A 27,637-nucleotide genomic window follows, 5' to 3' on the forward strand; every position below is an offset into this window, starting at 1 on the left:
TTTCCTATTCACTCTCTCAATATAGTTCTAAATCTAGATGAAAGAGGGACATAGTAGAAAAAGAATTCTCATTGTAGATCAGTCAATGATAACACAGATTCACATTTAAAATTTAAGAATAAGCCAAGAATCATTTATCAAAGAGCTTTTCAAATGCAAAATTTTGTCAATAAGCAGATGTACTTTAGAAGTAACAAAACACATCTATCTAGTAAAAACTGAACATTCTCTAAATCACAAAATTTTAAATATGCCTTTTTCCTTCTTTTCATGCCACCCTGTACTAGCACAACATAATACATAAGTGTTTAAAAGTACTTATTAAGTACTTAGTAAGGTCAACAATAAAAACAAAATGAAAAACCTCTGAGTATTTAAAAAATGTGTTAGGTAGTCGTAGTATAATCAGTTTCTTAAATTTATCTTTATTTATATTTATTAAAAGATTAGCCTGCAGAAATAAAGCTCACCATTCATTTAAAAACTCAAATGCGGGCTTCCCTGGTGGCGCGGTGGTTGAGAGTCTGCCTGCCGATGCAGGGGACACGGGTTCGTGCCCCGGTCCGGGAAGATCCCACATGCCGCGGAGCGGCTAGGCCTGTGAGCTATGGCCGCTGAGCCTGTGCGTCCGGAGCCTGTGCTCCGCAACGGGAGAGGCCACAAACAGTGAGAGGCCCGCGTACCGCAAAAAAAAAAAAAAAAAAAAAAAAAAAAAAACTCAAATGCTGGACATGTTATTTATTAACACATGAATAAATCATCTTAGTTGCTCTTTCAAAAAATAATAGACTCCTATTTTTTTTTTTGGTAAAACTAAAAACAGCAATGCACCAAAATAGATTTTATGGATAGATACCAAATTCTAAACCTTTTTAAAGCTTTAATGATTTTAATTTTTTAAGTGTCTAAAACAGACTTTTTGTTTTAAAGGAATTCAATGAATAAGTATCCACGGTTACGAATTTTCTTCTTGATAGTAAAAAATAATTAAAAATAATCAGTGATGCCTAAGATTTTTTTAAAACTTGTTTTCAATTAGGTATTCTTTCCAAGTTCTTTTCCAGGACCATGATAGACCTCTTATTTTTTTATTTCATTGATAATTTTGTTAAAACAGGAAAAATTCTGCCAAAACCACTTCATTACCCAAAATACAAACTTCAAGATACCTGGACAAGAGTCATTTACGCATGTAAAATTATTTTGTATAAACGCTATATGTACAACATGGTGAACAAAGTATGGAAAAAGAGAAGCAAGAGCCTTTACCTCACTGCAACTTAATCCCCTTGTGCTCATTATACTAACCATGCCTAACCTTGAGTATTCCCCCTCACCTTGAGCTTTCACAGAATGCACAAATACTTCCACAATAATAAAGTAATGTGATGTGGTATAAAGAGTCAAGTGACAGGTTTTTCACCAAAGCCTTGGACTTAACTTCTCTGGTCTCAGTGATTTCTCTTGTAAAATAAAGTAGTTGGACTATATCTCTTCTATTTAAATAGGCTGTTAGGAACTTAATTCAGGCCCTGCTACATTACTTGTAATAGCAAAAACTTGTTAACAACTTAATGTTAATATTAATCAATATTTCAAACAATGGAATACTATATGACCCTTAAAAAAAAGAAAGCTGTAGGTCCATATGTGCTTGTTTGAAAGGATGTCCCAGGTAGCCTACTAAAACAAAAAAGCAAAATGCAAACTGTGTGATAGAATTTGTATGTATTTTAAGACAGATGTACGTACATACGTACAGAAATTTTCTAGGACACCCAAGAAACTTCAAAATGGTTGTCAGTGGAGAACAGAGTGTTAACTTTTTTTTAAACCTCTTATAGTCTTTTATAATATTTCAAAAAAAATTAAATAATGAACGTGTATTATTTTTATGAATCTTTACAAGAAAATAAAAGTAAAGGTCTGCTGATCAGGTTTTATAATTAGAAAAGACCTGGGTTCGTATACTGGCTTTGCTGTTTACCATCTGTGTGTTATTAAGGTGTTTAACCTCAGTCTCTCCATCTGTAAAAAAGGAGTTAACAGTACTAACCCTCCCACAACTGTTGAGAGGATGAAGGGAAATCATCCATATAAGACATTTAGCGCAGCACACTGTTAGAGGACAACAGCTATTAGTAGCCATTACTAGGCTTATTATAAATATTATTATAAATTCCAGAAATGGAGTGTCTTTTAGAATCAGACAACTGACTAAAGACTTTGACAATTCATTCAAGGATGACCAATCTCAAAGGCAACCAATTTCCTTTACCCCAAACTCATTCAATCTGATCAGTATAAAAAAGGGCATATCTATTAACTTAAAGTTAAAAAAAAAAAAAAAGCTATCACAGGTAGCAGGTGAGCTGATGAGAGACATGGTAATCAGAGCACAGTCTGGGTTTTAATTAAGTATCAACTAACTAGAGTAGCCTTCTTCATTACATGTGGATACCTAGCCAGGAGCCAGAATACTCATGACAACTGGGCAGGCGACATTTATCTTTACAAAATGCCGAATATCTAGGAATAAACTTTTTTTTTTAAAGTAATTCAAGCTTTCAAGAGTCTTTTCTTATTTTAATATACAACAATTTCTCATTTTCCTAAAAATTTATGGCACTGATGGTTCATTCACAAATTAATTACAAATAACATGTCAATCAAGTGAGAGATATAAAAATGAAATCTCCATAAAAATAAATCCCAAAAAAGCATACTGAATGGATTTTTTGAGTGGAACTTTTTCTCATAAGATTTTTAAAAATTCAGGCTGAATATTATCAAATCAAAATAAGTTGTATATCTGACCTCTATACTAAAAGTGCTCTCCCAAAGTAACACTCTAACAATATTCAATTTAATTTTGCCAGCAGACCAAGAACACATCCTAAAATTCTATATAACAACTTGAAAGGATGAGGAATTAGGATAGATTAAATCAATATGTAGCACAACTGGTTTGAGTCCATCATATTACAATTTTAACAGGCCTTCCTGGTATTAGAGAACAGTTTCAATACCAATATGACGGATTAAAGTTTGGATTCTCCCAATTACAATAATAAAACAAAAACAAAAGGTCACACACATTTAATCCTTTTCAATATGAAAATAAAATAGGCTCCACTTAGTTCAGCTCCTGTAAGTTTGTTAGTATTTAAAGCTTTAGAATAGTAACTATTTCAAATCACATAAGTAGGTACATTTGAATACATTTGAGAGTTACTGTAGCTTTCCTGAGAGTGACCTGAAGTTCCCACCAAAAAATCCTGGCACCTGAATGACGCTCTGAGCTCTGCATGCCTGCTTCATAGATCACTGCACTGTGCTGAACTGACATTTGGAGATTGTACCGGGCAATTGTATGAAAGCAAAGAGAAAGGATGGAAGAGAGTTTATTTTAAAAAAGAAAACACTTCTTAACACACCCATCACCTATAAGCAAGAGCCATCAGAAACACCATTTTAAAATACACACATTTCTAATTTTCCAACACGCAAACTACAGCAAGCAGATAATGTACCACAGCAGACCTTCCTACCCCTCCTCTCCCCTCACACAGTGCTTTGCCGAGAGCACAAGCCCAAGTAAAATAACCGAGGCAATTTCCTTGTTTACTTAAAGAATTGCAGAAAACATGTTGACTGCTTCTGAGGCTTCTGAAACAAATGAATTTTCAACATTTAAAAGCCTTTTCATGATCATGTTTGAAATAAGAGTAGTAAGGATTCCTTCAGCTAGTAAAAAATATAGTTTTAACTTTATTAAAGGGGTTAAATTTTACACCGCAGTTCATTAGCATGCCTTGTTCGCAACCAGAAAGAAAAGGGGAAGGGGGGGGCAGCAAAACACACAAGATGGAAAACATTACTACCTCCTTTGGTGGTTATGAATAATTTTAAATAACCCCAAGATGTATGGGAAGAGTTCATGAATAGAAAGAAAGGGGGTTAACAATCTGAACTGGCCCCTTCCAGATTCATACTGATGTCGGAGAGAAGAAGGAATTTATTTACACTGCAGTGCCTGGCAGCAAACATGGCTGCCCCTGCCCCCTTTAAATCTGAATAGTCTTCACTCCTCACCAAAACCATCAAATTATGGCCATGTCTCTCTGTCTTGCTACCATTACACGAACACACCTCCTCCTCCCTCAAAGCACCTCAAAGCTGTAAAACCCACACCTCCCCATTTCACAACACCATAACCACTAGCTTCTCCATTATCTAGCCTTGAAAGAAAAGGCACAGAATACACACAAATATAGGAACAAAAGGCTTTCCCTTCCTAACACTTTAACAACCCCCTTCCCCTTCTTTTCCTCCCACTCTGTGACGCTTGGTCCACAGTTCTCATCCTTCTCAACATTCAGTAAATTTCCTTCCCGAGCCCGATCCTGGGTCTCCCAGTTCCTGAGTCTATTTCCTATCTTCCTATTGCATCCTGTCTCAAGCATTTCTCATCCCTTTTTCCTAATCCACCTTTTCCTCCACTTCCATTCCCCTCGTGTCTCCCTTGAGGCCCCATCTCTCCACCTAATTCTTTCTCCTTCCCCCAGACTCTCCTAGTTCCCATACTCCACCCCCAAACCTGCCTACTTCTCTGTCCGCCCAGGTCTCTAATCTCCAAACCTAACTCTTCTCCTCTCCCCCTGCCCCTCCCCCGTTCCATCTTTATCCCCGCCCCCATCCCACCTCTACTCCCAATTCCCAGCTTAGCGCCACTCCATCCCTTATCCCAATCCTACCTCTCCTGCCCCACCTCCCAATCCCCTCCACATCCCCCGCCTTGCTTCATCCTTCTAGACTCCCCTCGAACCCTTTCAGGCCACCCGCTAGTCCTCCCATCCCTGCTAAGGTCTCTCTCCCTACCCGGGTCCCATCCCTAGGTCGCCCCCTCCTCGCCGTCCCCACCTCAGCGCTTCCTTCCAGAGCGCGCGCACACAAACACACACATACACACGCATTCACTTTACCTTCACTTTGTTCCATTCTAACCCCCCGGCCGTGTCAGTACGATCACAGGAGACACACGGAGGCCCGGAGTAGGGCTGGGGTGCAGGCAGCCGCCGGGGCCGCGGGAGGAGGAGGCGGAACCAAGCTAGGCCGCATGAAATCCCCGGGCTAGATTTCCCCCGCGCCGGACGCCTCTGCCATGGCGGCCGGCACCGAGGAGGGCCACGGCCAGGCCGGGCCGGGCGCGCAGCAAGAGGAGGAAGACTGCGGGCGGTGGGGTGGGCAGCGGAGCCGGAGGGATGGGGGTCGCCGCGCAGCTGCAGCTGCCAGAGACCAGCCCGTGGCTGGCGGCCGGGCTGGGGCAGCAGGGTCGTCGTCGGGGCTCGACTCGGCCTCGCACGCCTCTCCGCGGCGACCAGTGGACAGTCCCCCTCCGCCTCCACCTCCGTCTTGGTCGCCGCCGCCGCCCGCTCCCGCCGCCACAGGCACCGCCACCGCCGCCGCCGCCGCCGCCGCCGCGCACAAAGCCCCCCCCACCCCGACTCTCGGGGCGCCGCCGCCGCCAAATCCTCAGCCGCTCATTGGCCGCTGGCCGCGGCGCCTGCCGGGAAATGCAGTCCGGGGCTCGGGGCGCAGTGGGCTAAAGGAGGAAGAAGCCAGTCGGCGGGCGGAAAGGAGGGGCTGGGGGAGAGCCTGAAACGCCAGCGGCCCGGCGGGGTCTCGACTGGAAGTGAGACCGCAGGCGATAAAGGCGGAGAGACAGAAAGGCACGACGCGGAGGAAAGTGAAAAACAAAACAAAACTAGAAGGCAGGATAGAGGTTGGGCCTGGGAGGCGAAAGTGTGCATGTGCGTGTTCTTTGATGCTTCTAACAGCACATGTCAATCACCTGGTGGGACTGCTTGGGGTGACACTGCGATGCCCTCCCTAGACCTTAGAAATCCCCTACAAACGGGCGCCCGGTTAAGATGAGCGGGAAAGGGGACAGCGATTTCTGTGCCACCCTGGTTGTCTCCCGCCCGACAGTTGTCACAGAGGAGCTCCCTGTCCCACCGGGCTCTGCGTGTGGCAGCGATTTCCGACCGGAGCCTTGGGGGACAGTCTCGGATGGCAGGCTCCTCGGACGCCTCCCTGGCAGGCCCCGGGCCCCACACGCCTGCTTCCTTCTCGCCCCGCGGGCCCGAGGGCTTGTGGGTAACAGGGGGAAGGAAGGCAGAGCCTTCCGCACCCCAACCCAGAGGGACCGGCGGGCTCCCCGCCCGTCACGTGCCGGGCCCTGCGCTGCTCGCGGCTAGACCTGCGCTTTGACGGATGAGGGCGTTTGTCCCAGACAGAGCTCACGTACGCAAGAATGAGAGGACGAAGCGGGAGTCAAGATTCTCTGTAACCCTATATCCCTCCCCATCCTAGGAAATTATGTGAAACAATAGAAGGTACCAGGTACGTGACACAGTAAACTCCTCTTGCAGGAGTGGGCCGATTTGGTGATATTTCCTGGGGCCTGGTGATAATGACTTAGAACGTCGTAGCACAGACATGAAAGTACAAAGGAAACACAGGCAGCGAACAGATGAGGAAACCAATACTCCGTTCTGAGAATAATAAAGTCATATCAGCACTAGACCTTAGACTCTCCATCGACGTTACAGTGCTGTTATCTATTTGGTACCGTTACGGGCAATCCCTGCTACCTTTATCTTTAAATACCACTTAAACAGGAAATTAAAAGATTCCTACAGACCAATTATTTTCATGATTTCTAATTTTGCATTCGTTTAAAACACACACACACACACACACAACCCTGTTAATAATGCTAAGGATGATATTCAGAATTAAGCATTCCCATTACTGTTAATCATTAACTATTTCTAAATCTATGCTTGTGTGGTTCATATGCTTGTGGTACCAAAAGTTAAAGGAATCAATAAAAGCACAGTTTTGTTTTAAATGTCTTCTCCAAAGGGGGCCACACCACCTGAGCTTATTTCAAATGTTTGATTCTATCTCCTGGAAAGAGAGGTTAAATTGGTCTTTTTTTTTCCCTTTCCTATGATCCTTTCTATCTTCATCCTTCTTTCCCACCTTCCTGTATTGACAAGAGTTTAAAATTAAACTTACGTGAAGTAAATGCATAGTCTCTTCCTGCATAACATACACATTGTTAATAATATTTGATTTGGAGCCGTACTTAGGGAAATGGCCATTAAAATAATAATTTACATTTTTAGCATCTAACGAGGTTCAGAGCATGTTTTCTATTCTTCATAGAAAGTGAGCAAAAATTTCATTAAGAAAGCAACCTGGGACTTCCCTGGTGGTGTAGTGGTTAAGAATCCGCCTGCCAATGCAGGGGACACAGATTTGAGCCCTGGCCAGGGAAGATCCCACATGCCGCGGAGCAACTAAGCCCATGTGCCACAACTACTGAGCCTGCGCGCCTAGAGCCCATGCTCTGCAACAAGAGAAGCCACTGCAATGAGAAGCCCATACATCACAACGAAGAGAAGCCCCTGCTCATCACAACTAGAGAAAGCCTGCGCACAGAAACAAGACCCAAAGCAGCCAAAAATAAATTTAAGAAAAGAAAATTTAAAATTTTTTCTAAAAAGAAAGCAATCTAACACAATTCTCAGGACCAAGATTAGGGAGAAAAAAACATTTTTGTTTGTCTTCTGAAGATTATATTAAGAAACGCATTACATGATAAATCACTTATCCTGAAAGTCAAAAAAATCACCCGGCCTGATAAAAGAAGGCAGACATTGTTTTGAACCAATGGATTTCAATAAGAAAGATTCTTAAACCTTCCCTTTTTAAAATGGGATTGCTGACATATGGCCATGGTAGAAAATCTAGCTCATCTTTCAAATACTGGGCTTGGAATCGTTCATCTGGTTTATGAATACTTAATGATTTTCACTGTGCCTGGTTGTAAATGAATACAATGCATGAATAAGAATATTTCCCGGCATAAAATGTCTCCCAGGGAACTGAGAAGAATATTTTTGCATCTTTTATGATCTTTTGCAGAAAAGTACATGTACATGATAGTGCAGTGATTAATTTATGAAATTAATGTGAAAATTATACCTACCTAGCCTTTTAGAGTTCAAAATTTACCATCGGGAATTTTCAGGGAAGGAAAGGTAAAGAGACTTTATAAAGCTTTGTAGATTTTGTTAACTCTCGTAAACATAGAACGTGAAGTGAAACCTTTCGGTCTAAAGTTGGGTATCAGACACGCACAAAGGGCCCTCTAGTGGCCAAACTGAAAAGTTTTGCCTATGTAACAGTGGATCCATTTGGTTATTAGCTAAAAAATGCTTTGTGGATTAAAAGCAGTCTACATTTTTTTAAAAAATGAAATTTTATATACCGCCATCTTTTATTCTTACAAATGTGCAGCCCAGATGAGTAAGGTCTGTGGTCAGTCACATGTTAAGAGAAGTATTCTCCGTGTGAAAGCAATTCCTTCCTGTCATGTTAAAGTAGAGCCACCAAAATTTTGTTTTCCTTCTAGAGCCAGATAAAATGGATGGGTAGAGATAACTGGGGATAGAGTACATTTTTAGATCTTTCACTTTCCCAAGATGGCTCAGTTCCCCATCCTAGGAACTGAAGTGCCCCCAAACCTGCAGTGCCAACGTCATTGCACAGCTACTATAATATACATTTTAAATGTTATTTGAGAAACGCAAACTACTGAACATAACCAATATCTGTTAAGAGAACATTTATAAAGCAATTTTATTTAGTGGAATTCAGATTTCCATATGAAGATTTCATAGCATTCCAGTTTTTGGCCCTGGATATAGGAGAGGGGATGTTTTCCTCACCATTCCCGCCCTTTCTGCCACTCCCTCCCCTCACTGCTTTCCCCGCCCGCAGTTGCGGAGTTGGAAGGTGGGGGAATATATCAGAGTGATGTAATTGGTGACTCCCAGATAGTCACCATGGCGACTATCAGGCATATTACGCGACTGGTAGGGTAAGAGCTTCTTTAATCCAGCTTCAAGGAAGGGTGTTTTTTTGGGGGGGAGGTGAATCCACAGCCTACAGAGTGTGAACAGGCAGAAAAGCGTCAGTATTGAGCCCCCCAGCATAAACACTCCTTAAACTAAACCCAGTAGAGAAGTCATTTCGCCGGTGAGAACCAGACCTCGCGGCCCCCTGGGCTGCCATCGCGAGGGACGCCTTAGCGCCCCAGAATCTGAGAGCTCATTGGTGGGTGGTGTCGTCACTCAGAGTGACGTAATGGCTGAGGAAAGAGGTGGAGCCATGGAGAGTTGGCTTCTGGCCCTTCTAGCTGGGGGAGCTGTGGGAGGAGGGGAATTGGGAAGGCGCTGGAGGACTGAGGCAGCAGTTCCGGGGAGCCTGCCGTAGGAAGTAGGGGTGGGCGGGCCAAGTCCTCAGGCTGCTACTTGGTGGACCGCGCCTGCCTGTTTTCCTCCGGAGCCCGCTCCCTCCGCATCCTGCTCCTCCCATCAGCGCCCAGATTTCCAGACAGCTTCGAGGCCCCACCCCGCGCTCTCCTCAGCCCCTGACCTCAGCCCCCCGCCCGCACCCCAACTTTGGGGCTCAGCCTCCATCCCCCCTCTTTCCATGCTTGGCCTCCTCATTTCTTTTCCGTACCCTGTGTCCCGATTCTTCTCGCCTTCCTTCCATACACTTGGATCGCCAAGGCTCTTGGTCCCCGTGCCTGCAACACGCCCGCTCCAAAAAAAACCCAAGACCCCGCCCCCCGCCCCGGGACCCCAGCACAGCAAACACAGCCCAGCAACACACAACGCGCACAAAAGTCACCGGCTGGGGAGGCCGAGAGCGCGTTTTGCCACCGTGACGTCGAGAATCTAAGGCAAGGATAACGGGGGGAGCCTGGGGCCCGGGCGAGCGGGCGTGGCGGCGCATAAGCGCAGGCGGGGCTCGCCGCCTGGCTCTGCCCCGCTCGCCGCCCGGCCCCGCCCCGCCCCGGTCACGGCCGGGCACTCCTGGGAAGTGGTTGCCCACAGTCCAGGCGACGAGAGCCCGTGGCCCGAGAGCAGATTAACTGCCCGATCGGGTCTGGCCTTCCTCCAGCAGGGGGCCACACGCCCTTGGTCTGGGTGCAGATGTTCCGAAGTATTATTTGAATTCTTGCTCAAAATGTCAGGTCTGTGGTTGAGGTTTCCGTACCGGAGGGATTGCTACTCCTTTCCCAGCTTCAGGAAAGCAGAGTTGACACTGCGAGATAATAAGGCTTTTGCTGCCGTTGGCTGAAGAGCGCCGTAGGATGCAGAAAAATTTTGGTAAAGCTTAAAGGTTTAAAGCTCAGTTTGGGCTCTTTGGAGGGTCACGAGCATAGGAAACCCACTTGAATTACCTCCACTTGAATTATTAGTAGGTGCCATGCATATTTTCATTGCTGAATGAGTACTTTCAATCTTTAAATGTTGGCAGCAGCTTGTCCAAGTATGGAAAAAAGCTAATTGAAAACAAATCCAGGATATTTACTGTCTACCTGTAATTTTAGGCTACAAATAAGCTTGTCTTGATTTCTTAACTACTTGGCAACCGTTCAAGTAAATTACTCAGTACTGTTGACCAGAAATCAAAATGTCTTTGAAGACCATATCACCATCATGAACATCATCGTATTCGAGACGATTTACCATTTCTATTTGTTGGGATCTCAAATAACCATTCTCAAATCCAGGGCTAAGAAAATATTATTCGTGATTGTTGGAAATGCTCTTGAAGGAAATTTTACACCTTGAATAGAATATGCAAATTTTCTTCCCTTGCAATAGTTAAAAACACTTCAATCCTGATATCCGTCTAATTGATTTTTTTCTTTTTCCTTTGGCTGCATTGGGTCTTCCTTGCTGCCTGGTGGCTTTCTATGGTTGCTGCGAGCCGGGGCTACTCTTTGTTGCAGTGTGCGGGCTTCTCATTGCAGTGGTTTCTCTTGTTGCGGAGCATGGGCTCTAGGTGCGCGGGCTTCAGTAGTCGTGGCACGCGGGCTCAGTAGTTGTGGTGCACGGTCTTAGCTATTCCGCGGCATGTGGGATCTTCCCGGACCAGGGCTCGAACCCGTGTCCCCTGCACTGGCAGACAGATTCTTAACCACTGCACCACCAGGGAAACCCTGATGTGTCTTTAAAGTACTGAATTGTTTACTTACTCCTTCTGTCTAGGTCCCTATGTTGACTTGAGACAAACACAAATATGGCCTTCTACAGTTATAAAACAGTCTTAGCTATTGCCCGAGCAAGGTAAGCCTTGGAATTCCACCCCCCAATATTTATATAAACTTTATTTTTCTAGTTGGAAAAGATACATGTAAAAGGATAGGTTTAGTACAAAATTAAAGCTTTGTTGGTTTTAATTGTGTTGGGTTTTAGGAAGCTGACATTTTAATGTATTTAAACTTACCCCAGATTTTCTATATGCTTTAGAACTCAGGCTGAGTAATTTTGTAGAAGTGTGGGAACAGGTAAGATACAAGATGTAATGGCTCTAGAGTGACACCTCTGTAATGAGGCCCTTAGATGTAAAAAGGAGTAAAACGGCTGGTAAACAAGCCAATTCTAGGGTATATACCTGCCCCAGTAAGGTCTGTTATCACTTATTTGTTCCAAAGAATATTCACTGAGAACTTACTGCATGCCAGATATGTTGTATATTTTCCCTTTTGGCCATTCAAAAAGTGCTATACTTGGCACGCTTCAAAAATAGTCTGAAAGAATGGAAAAAGCCATCTCTTTGCCCAAAGAAGTCTCTTTGCCAGAAGTTGTCTTTGCCTAGATGGGTCTTATTTTTACTTTCAAACAATCTGATGTGTCAGTTTAGCTGAAGATTGTGAGTTGTCACAAAACTAGATTGTAGAGATCCCTGGCTGGGGAGCCCAATTCCTTTTTTTTTTTTTTTTTTTGAATTTTATTTATTTATTTATGCAGCAGGTTCTTATTAGTTATCTATTTTATACATATTAGTGTACATATGTCAATCCCAATCTCCCAATTCATCCCACCACCACCCACCCCCCGCCACTTTCCCCCCTTGGTGTCCATACGTTTGTTCTCTACATCTGTGTCTCTATTTCTGCTCCGCAAACCGGTTCATCTGTATGTGGAGCCCCATTCTAACTCTTATTCCTAACATTCTTTCGGAATCTTAGGTGAAGGGCATTTCAGTAGTAAGTCCCTCTCATTTGAAGGAGTCCCTGGGCACTGCATAGACAAAGCAGTATTGTGTGATTGGTTTATCCCCACAGGGACCATGAAATGTCTCATTCAAACAATATATAATCATCAGTAGACTAGCTAAAGACACAAGTGTTCCACCTGTTTTATGATAATAGAGACAAAAGTTTCAAACATAACCCAGGGTAAAAGAATGTTTGCTTTTTAAATCAATAGTCACAGAGTTTCTAACTTGTAATATGGCAATTATTCTTAGGAATTAACTTATTAATATTTCTCTTAGAGTATATCATTCACCCATGAAGCATACTATCCTTCAGCTGGGCTCAACAGTTATATTTCATTCATTCATGAACATAATCTACTTTTAAAATGCAGGCTTAAAAACGATTGTTCTATTTTTACCAGATAAAATATCTATTTCTTTAACTTTTTGTCTTGTAATAGTTACAATGTCTTGTAACTTTTTGTCTTGTAATTTTTTGTCTTGTCTTTAATTTTTTGTCTTGTGCTCAACTCAGAGGATGTTGTTTTTTTATTCCAGATTCCCTAGCCATTGTGTCCATCCCACCAGCTCTTCTCACTCCCCATCATTTGCATTTCTTCACTTACCAGATTCCCATTTAAATAAAACATATATGAAGAACTACGGCAGCAAGAAGTACTCCTATCCTACTCAGACAGGCCATAAAGTACTTCACTTAAGGACTAGAGTAATACAAAAGCTGCACACATCTGCTTACTGGCTGCAGGAGGTCCCGGGTAAACCTCAGCTGGAGCAAACCGCAAAGAAGCCACAGGTGCCAAGCCCTCAGCCAACAGAAGAAACTGGAGTGAAGATTAAGGAAGAAAAGCGATCTTATAGGCAGATAATTATGGATGAACTTAAATATTATCACAATGGATTCTATTTGCTTTGGATTGACACCAAAGTGGCTGCCAGAATGATTTGGAGGCTGTTGCACGGACAGGTGCTGACCAGACGAGAGGGACGAAGGGTAGGGCAAGAGTCATATTTGCGAAAGAAAATGGAAAGTTAAAATGAACTATTTGGAACCAACTTTTTTTTTTTTTTTTTTTTTGCGGTACGCGGGCCTCTCACTGCCGTGGCCTCTCCCGTTGCGGAGCACAGGCTCTGGATGCGCTGGGTCAGCGGCCATGGCTCACGGGCCCAGTCGCTCTGCGTCATGTGGGATCTTCCCGGACCGGGGCACGAACCCGCATCCCCTGCATTGGCAGGCGGACCCCCAACCACTGTGCCACCAGGGAAGCCCTGGAACCAACTTTTAAGTTCCACTTCAAGTTCATCTTAAAAATCCCAGAGTAGGAATAGTAACTCATGGTGAGAATCAGAATTTCTCACTTGTCTGCAACTGACTTGCTGTACAACTTTAGGCAGCGTTCCTAAAATTTGTGTATATTTGTCCATGGAATGGTTATAATTGTGTTTTCTAATTTCTCCAAGGGGTTGAGAGGCTTCAAGTTTGATCTGTGCATCTGGAGTAGAAACTGCTGTTAATATATTAAGTATACGCATTTGAAAAAGCAATTTTAACAGATACCATGTTATTAAAGTACAGACCCCTAACTTAGATAAAAGCTCAGAGACACCAATAACATGTTTTGATTGTCATAGATTTCATTGAAGATATCCCATAAATATTACTTCAGAGCTATGGTACAGAGGAAAATCCGGCCTTTCCATTTTATAAACAGCTGCAGAAAATCTGTCTTGGTTTTTTTTTAACACTTTAAGAACCAAGGCAGGCTTTTGTTTTTGTTTTTGGCGTGTCCTAAAATAATGACTATTTGCATATGCATTTGATTCTTTAGCTGTTGAGAACGTGTGCTGATTTATTCCGCCTGGTTCCATTTATGGTGTTCATCATTGTTCCCTTCATGGAATCCTTATTGCCAGAGTTTCTGAAACTCTTCCCAGAGATGTTGCCATCATCTTTGAAAGTGAATCCAAAAAGGTATGTAGGATTTTAAACTTTTTAAAAAATTAATAGAGTTTGTTTTTTAGAGCAGTTTTTAGGTTTACAGAAAAATTGAGCAGAAAGTACAGAGGGTCCCCACATATCTCCCTCCCCCTGTTATTTCCCCCATTATTAGCATCTTGCATTCGTGTGGTACACTTGGTACAATCGAAGGACCAGTATCTATACATCAGTATTAATTAAATCTCATACTTTACATTAGGGTCCACTCTTTGTGTTGTATAGTTCGATGGGTTTTGAAAAAAAAATAATGTCATGTATCCGCTATCACAGTATCACACAGAATAGTTTCCCTGCCCTAAAAATCCCCTGTGCTCCACCTTTTAGTCCCTCTTCCCTCTTCCCCTAACCCGGGGCAATCACTGATCTTTCTACTCTATAGTTCTGCTTTTTCCAAAATGTCATGTAGTTGGAATCATACAGTGTGTAACTTTCTCAGACCGCCTTCTTTCACTTAGAAGATGCATTTAAGGTTCCTCCATGTCTTTTCCTGGCTCATTTCTTTCTATCAATGCATAACATTCCATTGTACGGATGTACCACCATTTATCCATTCATCTATTTGAAAGACATCTTAGTTGCTTCCAGTTTTTGGCAATTATCAATAAAGCTGTTGTAAATACTCATGTGCAGGTTTTTGTGTGGACACAGGCTCTCAGTTCATCTGGGTAAATACCTAGGAGAGCAAATTGTTGGATTGTATGGTAAGGCTATGTTTAGTTTCAAGAGAAATAGACAAACTGTCTTCTAAAGTAGCTGTACCGTTTTGCATTCCCACCAGCAAGCAATGAAAGTTCCTGTGGCTTCATAAGCATTTAGTGCTGTCGGTGCTTTGACTACTATTAGCTATTCTAATTGGTGTGTAGTGGTATCTCATTGTTATGTTAATTTGCAATTCTCTAATAACACATGACATTGAGCATCTTTTCACATGCTTATTTGCCATCTGTGTATCTTCTTTGGGGAGGTGCCTGTTCAAATCTTTTGCCCACTTTTCAATCGGGGTGTTTTCTTTTTGTTGAGTTTTAAGGGTTCTTAGTATACTTTGGGTACAAGTTCTTCATCAGATATGTGTTTTGCACATATTTTCTCCCAGTCTTAACTGTGTCTTTTTCAGAGCAAATCTTTTTAATTTTAATGAAGTACAACTCATCAATTTTTTTCTTTCTTGGATCATGCTTTTGGTGTTGTATCTAAAAACTCACTGCCAAACCCAAGGTCACCTATATTTTCTCCTGTGTTTTCTTCTAGGAGTTTTATAGTTTTGAGTTTTACATTTTGAGTTAATTTTGGTGACAGGTGTAACATGAGTGTCAAGCTCTTTTTTTTTTTTTTTGGCCTGTGGATATCCAGTTTTTCTAGCATCATTTGCTGAAAAAAAACTACCCCTTCTCCACTCAATTTTAACTTTTTACCATGAAAAAATAAAGAAAACAAAAATCACCTGTTACTGCAGTGACTAGTTGAACAGTACGCATGATTTATTCAGCCAAACAGACCATTTAGTGCTTGTGAGTAGTCCCTGGGAAGAGGGTGTCCTTCTTTGATGGTCACTGTGAAGATGAAGTGCTGGACCACCGAGGCAGCCCCTGCATCCTCTCCATCTGTGCCACTCTCCCAGACAGATGGATGAAGGCGTGGACACAACACTAGCAGAGGACAGAGAGGGCAAGTTTGAAAGCAGACCAGGAAATGTTTCACGGAAGAGGTGACCATGGACCTGAGACTTTAAGAGTAGTAGAATTTTACCACACTGTTTGAAAGGCCCTCTGGATAGAAGGAATAGCACTTAAGATGGCTTAACAGTGTAAAAGAGTATGCCAATCAGAGACCACTGACTGATTCTTTGTGGTTGGAGCAGGGAGTACAAGGGGATGGGTGGGAGAAAATGAGACAAACGTGATGTGTTGGGGTCAGGTTGGAAAGCATCTACCACCCTAAGGAATTCAGAATTTGACAGTGGTGAGTAATGGAAGGTGTATGTAAGCAGGGGGTGAGAAAAATAGTAATCTCTATTTTAGATCAATCTAAATAATCTAATCAACCATGATTAGAGTTGTATTTTAGAAAAACAAGTTGCTGGCAGGAAGGATTAAAGAGGGCAGAGCCAAGTGAGGAAAACCAGCCGGAATGTTTTTGCAGCAGCACAAGAGAGAGATGAAAAAGCCGGAATTATGAAAGTTGCATCAGGAGTGAAAACTTGAAGATAGATTTGAGGGACTTCCTTGGTGGTCTAGTGGGTAAGACTCCGCGCTCCCAATGCAGGGGGCCTGAGTTCTATCCCTGGTCAAGGAACTAGGTCCCACATGCATGCTGCAATGAAGATCCCGAGTGCCGCAACGAAGACCGGGCACAGCCAAAGTAAATAAATAAAATATAATAATAACAGTAAATAAAATAAAATTTCTTAAAAAAAGAAGAAGATAGGTCTTCCCTGGTGGCGCAGTGGTTGAGAGTCCGCCTGCCGATGCAGGGGACACGGGTTCGTGCCCCGGTCCGGGAAGATCCCACATGCCGCGGAGCGGCTGGGCCCGTGAGCCATGGCCGCTGGGCCTGCGCGTCCGGAGCCTGTGCTCCGCAACGGGAGAGGCCACAGCAGTGAGAGGCCCACGTACCGCAAAACAAAAAAAACAAAAAAAAAAAAGAAGATAAATTTGAGACAGATTTAAGGGGTAGAATCAAATTGCAATATTTAACTGCCTGGCAGTGGTTTAGTTTACTTACATTTAAAGTAAACAGGATCTAGAATTAATACCATAGGATTCCAAGGAAGGCATTAGTGAATGCAGGAAGATGGGGGGAATGAGGAAGTGATTTATCTAAATATTCCTCTTTCCTCAGCACTACTCATTCCCCAGACATACATATATACACATCATGGCCACAGTTTTAGACAATACTGTCTTCTTTGCTTTGTTCCATGAACAGAAGGGGAGCACGAGAGTAAGCGTGCGTGTGCTAGCTTTCTACTCACACCAGGTCACAGGAGCATGCGCTTCTCTTTCATGGTACTTATCTGGTATGCTTTCACATTAATTTGTGGAATTACTGGATTATCATTAGTCAATAATGGTTGTCTCTCCCATTAGACTAGAAGTTCCATGAGGGAAGGGATTCTTATTTGTTTTTGCTCATTTTATCCCAGCAGCTAGCACACAGTGGATGCCCAATAAATAAATGGATGGATGGATACAGATGAATGAAATGGATGGTTAAATGGGTTTTAATGATGGTGTTGCCACTGTGTAATTTTGGGGGCTGATTCTTTTAAGATCTTTCTAAAAAAATCAATGATCGCTGTGATTGGCTGGTCATTAGAATCTCTTGGGCAACTTAAGGGGGAAATGTATATATATAATATATATATATATGTGTGTGTGTATATATATATACTATACACACACACACACACGTATTCCTGTTCCTCTCTACTCACCCTGATCATGGTTATTTTTTATTTTATTTTATTTTTTTTGGTACGCGGGCCTCTCACTGTTGTGGCCTCTCCCGTCCGGAGCACAGGCTCCAGACGCGCAGGCTCAGCGGCTGTGGCTCACAGGCCCAGCTGCTCCGCAGCATGTGGGATCTTCCCGGACCGGGGCACGAACCCGTGTCCCCTGCATCGGCAGGTGGACTCTCAACCACTGCGCCACCAGGGAAGCCCCATGGTTATTTTGAAAATACTACCACACTGCATCTGTGATAATGAATGAGGATTTAGAAATACTGGTCAACATAGTGTCTTAAGAATATACATTTAATTCTCTTTTATATAGTGCTTTGTTCATATCTGTTATAGCACTTAACTCATTGTCTTATAATTGATTCTTTCTGTTTTCTTCTTAACCTGTAAGCTACTTTAGCTTAGAGTTAATTTCCTAGTTTTCTTTAGTTTGTGGCCCAAGCAAAAACAGGGGCCACTCACACTAGGGGTTGACTTGACCAACAGCCTAGATGGCTTGCACCAGGTTAAGAGACAGTATGTATCTGTTCTAAATAGTGACAAAGGCTTCCATTGAGGGGACATTTTGGATCTATCAAATACTTATGATCATTGTATCAATGAAAAATGAAAGGTAAGATTAAGGAGACAAGCTGCAAATCAAGGCTACTTTTTAATTTGCTCTGGTTATCACAAAGCGCCTTCAGTTAGGTCTGAAAATAATATTCATACGTGAAATAGGGATGACCGACAACAAAGCCACAGTTATTTTTCTCTCATCTTTATCTACCAAGTTGTAATCACAAAGAATTAACTTTGATTAACTTTTTCCTCTTCTATTATGAAGGAAGAAAAACAGAAAAAGAAAATGGCTGCGAAGTTGGAACTAGCAAAATTCCTTCAAGAAACGATTGCAGAAATGGCAAGGAGGAACAGGGCGCAGCTGGGGGATACCTCCACCCAGTTCGCATCCTACATCAAACAGGCGTCAGTCTTTTATATAAAACCGGACAACGTATCATCATGGAGCTTCCAACTTGTTTATAATCTCTGAATTTGCAAATATCTAAGTTACAGAGATATAATATTGCAAACATTTATGGGAGTTTGCAGGAAAACCTATCTTAAAGCCATCAATGTGTTGAAGATGTTGATAACTTCTTGGAAAGAACAGTAGAATGAGACTCAAACTTCTGAACTGCTCCTAATTTTTCAGTTGATTTAGGCTGACTTCCGACAGATTTTTTTTTTTAACTCCTCTTTGTAACACAGGGCACGCTTCCACTTCCAGACAGAAGACACAATCCATAAATTCTTTGGCGTCTTTCAAATAGTCTACAGGGAAGATTCAGTTAAGTAGGAAGCACGTTTTAATCAGCCCCTTCGTCCCACTACCTAGGTCCAGACAGGCCACAAGCCCAGCACAAAGGAGATAGTTCGCTTTTCCAAACTCTTTGAGGATGAGCTGACCTTGGAGCACCTCGATCGATCTCAGCTGGTGGCCCTTTGCAAACTTCTGGAACTGCAGTTCTTTGGAACCAACAATCTGCTCTGCTTCCAGCTCCTGATGAAGCTGAAATCTATGAAAGCAGATGATGAAGTAAGAGCTGAACTACAGTTGTAGGGGATTAGCCAGGCCTTGGGGACTGTCTTAGGGTGGCTTTGTGACAAAGTGCAGTGTCTTCTGTTAGGTCTGCTCAGGGGCTGGTTCTGGAAGAATGAATGGTTTAAACCAGGGGGTCTCCAACCCCCGGGCCACGGACCAGAACCGGCCTGTGGCTTGTTAGGAACCGGGGCCGCACAGCAGGAGGTGAGCGGCGGGTGAGAGAGCAAAGCTGCGTCTGCCACCTCCCCCCATCGCTCTCATTATCATCTGAACCATCCCCCTCGTCACCCGGCCACCCCCGTCTCGGTGGACAAGTCGTCTTCCACGAAACCGGTCCCCGGTGCCAAAGAGGTTGGGGACCACTGGTTTAAACAACCACTGACAACCTGAACCTTGATTACTCACTTGAGGAGTTGCCTGTCGTATTCTTCAGAAGGCCCTTGTAAGCAGTTAGTAGTTTGGATGTCTTAGCTGGGACTAATCTAAAGCAGTTAGGGTCTGCTGGGAAGGAACAGCAACCCAGTAGATCCCTGAGAACAGCAGATTCCACCGCCAAGGACAGTGCGCGACCCCCTGTACCTCCCCTCTGCTTCTCCCCACACAGCTGGGTGAGCCCGCCTGGTACGAAGGGGTGGCAAAGGATAATGCAGGGAGGGAAGGCAGGACCTCGACATCTTCTGGAAGAAAAGGGCACCATTTGGACTATAGCTACTAATTTAGAGTCCTTAAAAAGTGGGAAGACAGGCTTCCCTGGTGGCGCAGTGGTAGAGAGTCCGCCTGCCGATGCAGGGGATACGGGTTCATGCCCCGGTCCGGGAAGATCCCACGTGCCGCGGAGCGGCTGGGCCCGTGGGCCATGGCCGCTGAGCCTGCGCGTCCGGAGCCTGTGCTCTGCAACGGGAGAGGCCACAACAGTGAGAGGCCCGCGTACCGCAAAAAAAAAAAAAAAAAAAAAAAAAAGTGGGAAGAATGTTTCTTGAATCTGAATCAGTTGCTTTAAAAGCATTCTGCCTGAGGGAGCAGAGCTCCCAGAACTGAGAAGGCAGGATCCCATCGGCCCCATTTGGATGTTTAGGGGTTGCTTTTAGAACTTTGGAATAAACAACACCGGTCCCAGAAGTACCACAGTTTGGGGTCATACCAAGCAGAAACTGTGTTAAGTTGTTTTCTGAAGGAGTTTTGCAGACCAGGGAGCTGGGGCCGTTCCTGGGGTCGGGGAGGACCACCACCCATACGTGCAACAAATGGTCCATTGAAAGCTTTTGTAGTGGAATATTTTTCTATGAGTCTTAAAGCTGCCGCGAAAGGGAAGTGGAGTAGAGCTGTCACAACCAGGCGAAAGGCAACGCAAGAGGGGAAAGAATTACCTTGGGGACAGGCAGTTGAGGAGTTCTGTCAACTTCTCTGATGTTATTAATACCTGTTTGCGGGATTCCCTTCATGTCAACCACTGCACCTCCCGAGGTCACCTTGCTTTATTAATTGCCTGGCCTTTGCAGCAGTCAGCGCGGGGGACAAAGTGGGAAAGTGACAGATTCTGCATTTCCCCCGATTTGTTGGAATTAGGTAAAATTGGAACCAAAGGATCCAATACCGTTCCTTACGTTTGTTTCAGGTAATTGCCAAGGAAGGGGTGAGTGCTCTGAGCCTGTCAGAGCTGCAAGCGGCCTGCAGGGCCCGGGGGATGCGCTCACTGGGTCTCACTGAGGAGCAGCTGAAGCAGCAGCTCACAGAGGCAAGTAGCAGCTTTACTGGACCCTCTTCCCCGGAACTCTCTCCCCTGCCATCTGCAGACCTCGTTTTGTGATTTGTGCTTTGCCATCTTACCTAATTTGCCTTGTTTAGTTGAGCCGTTGGCAGCTGAAGAAGCTGGATTTATTTATTTTTTAATTAATTAATTTATTTTTGACTGTGTTGGGTCTTCGTTGTAGTGTGCGGGCTTCTCATTGTGGTGGCTTCTCTTGTTGCGGAGCATGGGCTCTAGGCGTGAGGGCTTCAGTACTTGTGGCACGTGGGCTCAGTAGTTGCGGCTCGCGGGCTCTAGAGCGGAGGCTCAGCAGTTGTGATGCACGGGCTTAGTTGCTCCGTGGCATGTGGGATCTTCCCGGACCAGGGCTCGAACCCGTGTCCCCTGCACTGGCAGGCGGATTCTTAACCACTGCACCACCAGGGAAGCCCTGGATTTATTTTTGACAGAGACACGGTAGGTACTCTATTAAAGAGTTCTCTATTGCTGCTAACACACCACCACAAATGTAGGGGCTCAAAGCATCACCCATTGTAGGCTCATGGTTTTGCAGGTCAGAAGTGCAGGCTGTTTTCCTTTCTGGAGGCTGTGTGGGAGACTCCACTTCCAAGCTCATTCAGTTTGTTGGCTGAATTTAGTTCCTTGCAGCTGTGGAGTGAGGTCCCTGTTTCCTCACTGGCTCCCATCCCCAGGCTACTCTCAGCCCTGGAGGCCCCTCCACCTGCATGAACTTCTCACATGACGTCTAACAGCAGATTTAAGGTCTCACGTGATTAGGTAAGACCTACCAGGATAATCTTCCTATTTTAAGGTCAACTGACTTGGGACTTGAATTATATCTGTAAAATCCCTTCATGGCAGCACCTAGATTAGCGTTTAATTGAATAACTGGGAGAAGGTGTGGGTACACGAGGGACTGGAAATCTTGGGACCATCTTCGAATTGTACTTCCTCTGGGTATTATAAGGGCCTGGGCAAAAGCTCTGATAGAAGGCCTGTCATCCGTGTGAATCCATCTGGAGCCACCTTGCCGGGGGCTCAGCCAGGGTTGCTTTCCCAGTTTGTGCCCCAAACCAGGGTCAAGTGTTAGCTTTGTAACAGATTTCCCCTCAGATAACATAGTCTCCCTCAAATAAGAGATTTTAACTGAGTGTCAACGCTTTACAACAAAGGAATAACTCCTATTACAATCCTCATTCCTGTAACTGTATAAAGTACTATGGAGTGTACACAAATTATCTGGGAATAGGAACCACTGTCGTGACTTTGAACCCCGTCAGGTAGCTATTTCGTCTTCCATGTCGGACCTGCTCTGGTTGGAAGGTGAGCATGTTATCAAGGGGTATTTAAACATCATTTATTTCCTGAACATAGAGTATTAAGTGACTTCATACTGTCAAATTGCTTTCTTGAAAGGATGTATCATTTTACAATACACTTCAAGGGGGTGAGAATACTAATCCAGCCATACAATATTCAGCACTCTGTAATGTAATTCCAAAAATCCACCGAGTTGGAGAGGATGTGAGGAGAGAGGCACTCATGCATTGCTGGTAAAATCCTCCATGGAGGTTTGGCAATAGCTTGCAAATTTTAAAAATGCACTTACTTTGCCCTAGAAATTTCACTTCTAGGAATTTATCCTATATTCTTGCACATGTGCAAAATGATATATCTACAAGGTTATCTACTGCAGCACCATTTATGACAGCAAAAGATGGAAAACCGTAGAATAATCAAATTATGGCATTTCTGTACAATGGATTCCTTTACAGACGTTTAAAAAGAAGGCAGCTCTACATCATCTGGTATGAATCAATTTCCAAGATATTTCAGAAAGCAAAGGACAAAACAGTGTGTATACTGTCACACTTGGTGTAAAGATAAACATAAAAATATCTATTTTATATGCACAGAATATCTCTGGAATATTGTATCAGGAACTGGTATCAGTGGTTGCTTCCAGGGAGGGAAATAGGGTAGCTAGAGAATAGGGTAGAAGGCAGGCTTATTTTTGTTGATTAGATTTTATTCACCTTTTGAATTTTGTCTCTTGTGCGTGTATTATATCTATCTATATACACATACATATACATACATACATTTAAAGTTTGGCCATTTGGTGCTTGAAAACTTACATCTCATTCTAATGTTAATTTCTTTGGTTATGAATGAGGCTGATGTATTCTTTCACATTATCGACTTCATACTGAAGAGAAGATACTTAGCTACTTTGATCCACAACTGGTTTGAGAGTTTAACTGAACCTCCCTCTCAAACTCTGAAAGCGAGAGGCTGCAGGGCCCAAGCACTGGTGCAGAAGCCAGGAGACGTGTCCCTGTCCTTGTTCTGCCCTTAGTACTCAGCGTGCGCCTGGGGGCTGTAAAACCAGGGAAGAGTAGATGACCGTGGGTCCAGCTCCCACGTCCTGTGATTGTCATGTTTCATCCTCCCCCCATTCTCCAGTGGCAGGACCTCCACCTGAAGGAGAATGTCCCTCCTTCTCTTTTGCTTCTGTCCTGAACCTTCTACCTGATAGATGTGAAGCCAAAGCCAACTGAGATACCACTCAGTGGGGAGGTAAGTCCTGGGTCGGTGGGGAATCTGGACCCCAGGACTGGGGCCTCTCCGCAAACCTCCATTTCCCGTTACAGTCAGAGTAGGCATTTCTTTTGGCATATCTTGGAATTTGGCCCAAGTGGCTTTAAAAATCTTTAAAAAATGAAAATCACTCAAACCACCTCTAGCTATGTAGCTGTTACTATCTTTAGGAGTCTTATTTGATTTAGGAGTCTTATTAGGAGTCCAGTTTATTCTTTCTCCTTAAGTATCTAGTCTTTTTAGCGGGTTTTTTTCCCCCACCATTCTTTCTCCTTTGAGACTGAATGGTTCCTGTTCTTTCATGTCTATTTCATTTGTCCAGATTCCTATTAATTTTTTTAAGGTTTTTTTTTTTTTTTGATGTGGACCATTTTAAAAATCTTTATTGTATTTGTTACAATATTGTTTCTGTTTTATGTTTTGTTTTTTTGGCTGCGAGGCGTGTGGGATCTTAGCTCCCCGACCAGGGATTGAACCTGCAGCCCCCTTCACTGGAAGGGGGAGTCTTAACCACTGGACCACCAGGGAAGTCCCCAGATTTCTATTACTTTTTAAGCAGTGAATGGCCAATCTAGAATATAAACAGTTCTTTTTGTCTTCCTTCAACTCTTTTCCTTAATCATTTTTTTATTGCCTTGAACTCAGCAGCCTTTTTTTCTCCTGGTGTTTTACTGAAGAACCCAGGACTGGCCCAATCACTAGAGCATCTTGCTCTGGGTCCATCAGAAAGGGCCTCTCGCTTCCCTACTTTGTGGCTTCATGTCTGACTCAGAACATGCATCAATGATAGAAGATGCTGCACGTGTGACTGAGCAGATTGAACTAAGTACTTTGGAGTGAGGACCAATCATTTTAAATCTTAGTTATGCTATTGACTCCTTGGGCAAGCCAACAAAAATGATACAATGTCTCGCATGAAAAATATACTTCAGTAGTTTTGGACCTGATTCATAAATGTGACTTCTGAAAGGGAAGTGAGATGAAGGTCTTGGAAGAAGTAGGGCCTAATCATATTTCAGTATGCTTGGATGTGCTCAAGTGATACTTGAAGAATAAAACTAACGCTTAAGGATCTTAATCTTCAATAAAGCTTGTGGAGGACAGCCAAAAAATAAAAAATAAAAATAAAAATAATGTACTTCAGGAAACACCATCTTACTTTCCCTTTCCATATTTCCAGAGACTAATCTGGATTTGGGCTTTGTCCAGAAGGATTCTAGGGAGACTAGGAGCAATTCTGGAACATAAACCATGTTCTAATAGGCTGCTGGGTTCTTACATTTTCTGAGACAGACCAGCTATTTGTCATTTTTAGACTGCCCTTCAGTAGCAAAGAAATTTTGGAGTAGCAAAATGTCTTAGAGCTAAATTTGAGTTTCAGAATTATTCTAGAGGGGCATAAACTCTTGATCCAGATGTTGTTTCTGGAATGGTTAATAAAGACCTAAGAAGTAAGGACAAGCTCCTAGGCATTTTATTGTTGTTGTTTTTTTAAATCCATGCTTTTAAACTTCTCCATATATACAAAATGAAAACAAGTAGCATACTAGGTTCAGTAGAGAACTGAGAGACATCAAACTGAATATACTATAGTTTTGGATATACGTAGACCCTTTCCCTCCAAAGTACATGAAGAAATTACTTACTTCCAAAGAGCAGTGATATATTTGCTTTTCAGATCTAATTAATGTAATTGTTGAAGGCAGATTAGCTAGCTCTTCTAAAATACTACTCCCTCCCTCCATTTTCCTGGTGTTGCAGGGCATCTATTACGCAGCACCTACCATTTGAATAAGTCAGACAAGTTTATCACTTATTATTAGACACCATATAAAGATGTCACTTTTGACTAAGTTATAGCAATGCTATTAGAAACTGATGGGTAAATGAGAAATGGCAACTTTTGTGTTTTTTTTTTGAGAGTGAGAACAGGATCAGAATTGGCAAATCAGTAGCTTGTTAGTAACAGAGGATTTTAAGTATCAGAATCTAATTAGAGTGCAACTAGGGTGCTCAAAACTCAAAAGATAAATAATACTAAGTTGCTATTTCAGGGACATGTACTTCAATATGTTACTCATAAAGGAAGTCAGGGATTTAGTGGAAAGCAAATTGTGCTGGAAAGTACCGACTACCGTAGAAGTGCTTCTGAGTTTCAGGAAGAACAGAAGGCTTAGCTTATATAAAACATTTCTCTCCCTAGGCTCCCAAGATGGATATTCCCGTGGGATCACCCACTTCCTCTGAATCTAAAGAGAACATGGCGGGTTTAGCACTTCAACTGAAGGGAACTAAGGTTAGACAATTACTTTTCATTTGCTTAAGTGAAAATAACAAGAAGTTAATTTCTCTATTTTTCACCGCCTGAATGAAACTGAATTTCAATACAGTGGTGTTCTTTAATATGGATTTTTTTTTGGTACTGCTTGATCTGTTTCTAAGAAAGTTCAACATCTGGCTATATGTACTTAGGTTCCAGATTTTGCCTGTTGAGTCCAGTGCCAGATGTGAAGTAGCTGTTTCAAGCTCCTGGTAGCCATGGCAGGGTGACTGTAGACACAATATACCTTTTGCTGTAAGTCAGTAACCCAACTCTCAGCTCTGATGTTTAAGGATGAAGAACTGATACAGCTGCCGCCAGCTACATCATCACTTACACCATCAAATCCTATTTCATTATGTAAAGGATCCATCACTTCTGCTAAAGAAGCTGTAAGTTTCTAAAAAAAGAAAACCCTTTCCCTCTAGTTACTTTTAAGGGCAGTGAGAATCTAGAATTATAACTGTTGCAAAACACCGCACCCTGTCTCCCTGTCTTCCAAACAGGAAGCTGGAGGCTGAACTTTAGTCATCTTTATAACCACTATATTTTTTAAAAACTCCATGACCCAGGGCTTCCCCGGTGGCGCAGTGGTTGAGGGTCCGCCTGCCGATGCGGGGTGCGCAGGTTCATGGCCTGGTCCGGGAGGATCCCGCATGCCGCGGAGCGGCTGGGCCCGTGGGCCATGGCTGCTGGGCCTGTGCATCCGGGGCCTGTGCTCCACGATGGGAGAGGCCAAGGCAGTGAGAGGCCCGCGTACCGCCAAAAAAACAAAAAACAAAAAGAACCCATGACCCAAAAGTAAAAGAAAAAAAAAAAATCAACAAACGCAATCGTGGATCAGACCTAACCATGTTAAGTCTAGAAGCTAATTACAATATAGGCAGATTCTTATTTTCTGTTGCACCAGATGGAAATAGTTCCCATATGTTGTGTATTTCGCACAGGCTTCAGATGTCAGGAAATACTAGCAGGAAAGCAATTTAAGTCTTAGGAGAAGTGCATGTAAATAAGAAATTACTTATCTATCCACTTTTCCCATTTGGGGGCGAGAGCAGAAAGCCTGCTGCAGTGAACAGTAGGGGGTCACGGGGGAGTTGAGTTGTGGAGTGGCTTTGCTGACTCCTGAGAACCAAGGAGAGAACCAAGGAACTCCCAGATGTTTAGGCCTTGTTTGCATGTCTTCTTTCTCACTGTGACCAGTCCCTAAAATCTTTATGTTTTGTACCCCGACACTCCAGGCAGAATCACAAGACAACCCAGAACAGCAAGGCTAATTCGAATGGAGCATAAGGACTCATGGAGGATGGAGCACCCTCTCTCTGGCTTCCTGCCCTCAGCAATGGCATCCGTAAAGGACATCCCAGCCAAGACTACCTATGTCTGGTTTCAGATATAAGATCAGACATTTAGTCCTTGGGGCGGTCTTTTGAGGCCTTGTAACCATTCAGATGATGTCAGCAGCAAGACCAAGTTCAGACCATTTGGAAAACTATAATTGCAAAGTCCATTTCCCCTGTAGCATTAGGTCATCCCACTGGACCTTGTGTAAGGCCCACCCGCCATGTTGTTTTCCAACAGCTTCGTGTCCTTTAAGGGAGGAAATTTTTTGCATAATGGAATCAGCTTGGTGCCTTAGATACCTCTTGTCTCCTCTGGCTTGGTAACGCGGGTAAGAACTTGGGTACCTCCGAAGCCAGTGATGGTGAGAGTGCCTGACCCATCAGTAGGAACAGTGCCCTGGAAACGAAGTACCTTCTGAGACAGAATGG

The 27,637-nt window shown here is 43.4% G+C and overlaps 2 protein-coding genes across 9 annotated transcripts in view; one reads left to right on the forward strand and one right to left on the reverse strand.

Moving 5' to 3' along the window:
* NSD3 (nuclear receptor binding SET domain protein 3) overlaps positions 1–27,637 on the reverse strand; it is a 183,582-nt gene that overhangs the window by 104,238 nt on the left and 51,707 nt on the right. For 6 of the 8 annotated variants that reach the window (XM_019921296.3, XM_019921297.3, XM_019921299.3 and 3 more), the window contains exon 1: positions 4,986–5,125. The exons of 1 other annotated variant lie outside the window; for it this stretch is intronic. The gene's annotated coding sequence lies outside the window, so the exon portion shown is untranslated. Of the gene's footprint in view, positions 1–4,985; positions 5,126–6,018; positions 6,039–27,637 lie in introns of those variants that run through there. One more of the 8 variants, XM_019921294.2, reaches the window with a different exon arrangement.
* Positions 9,864–27,234, forward strand: LETM2 (leucine zipper and EF-hand containing transmembrane protein 2). Its single transcript, XM_033848829.2, is given in 12 exon segments — positions 9,864–10,253; positions 11,142–11,219; positions 12,694–13,147; positions 13,983–14,100; positions 14,103–14,125; positions 18,439–18,576; positions 18,991–19,191; positions 20,813–20,932; positions 23,411–23,524; positions 25,749–25,841; positions 26,159–26,257; positions 27,107–27,234. Coding segments are annotated over 11 exon segments (1,443 nt in total). The 5' UTR covers positions 9,864–10,253; positions 11,142–11,172; the 3' UTR covers positions 27,143–27,234.

Source organism: Tursiops truncatus, chromosome 21 (genome assembly GCF_011762595.2).
Source record: "Tursiops truncatus isolate mTurTru1 chromosome 21, mTurTru1.mat.Y, whole genome shotgun sequence".
In the NCBI taxonomy this organism is placed as follows: domain Eukaryota; kingdom Metazoa; phylum Chordata; class Mammalia; order Artiodactyla; family Delphinidae; genus Tursiops; species Tursiops truncatus.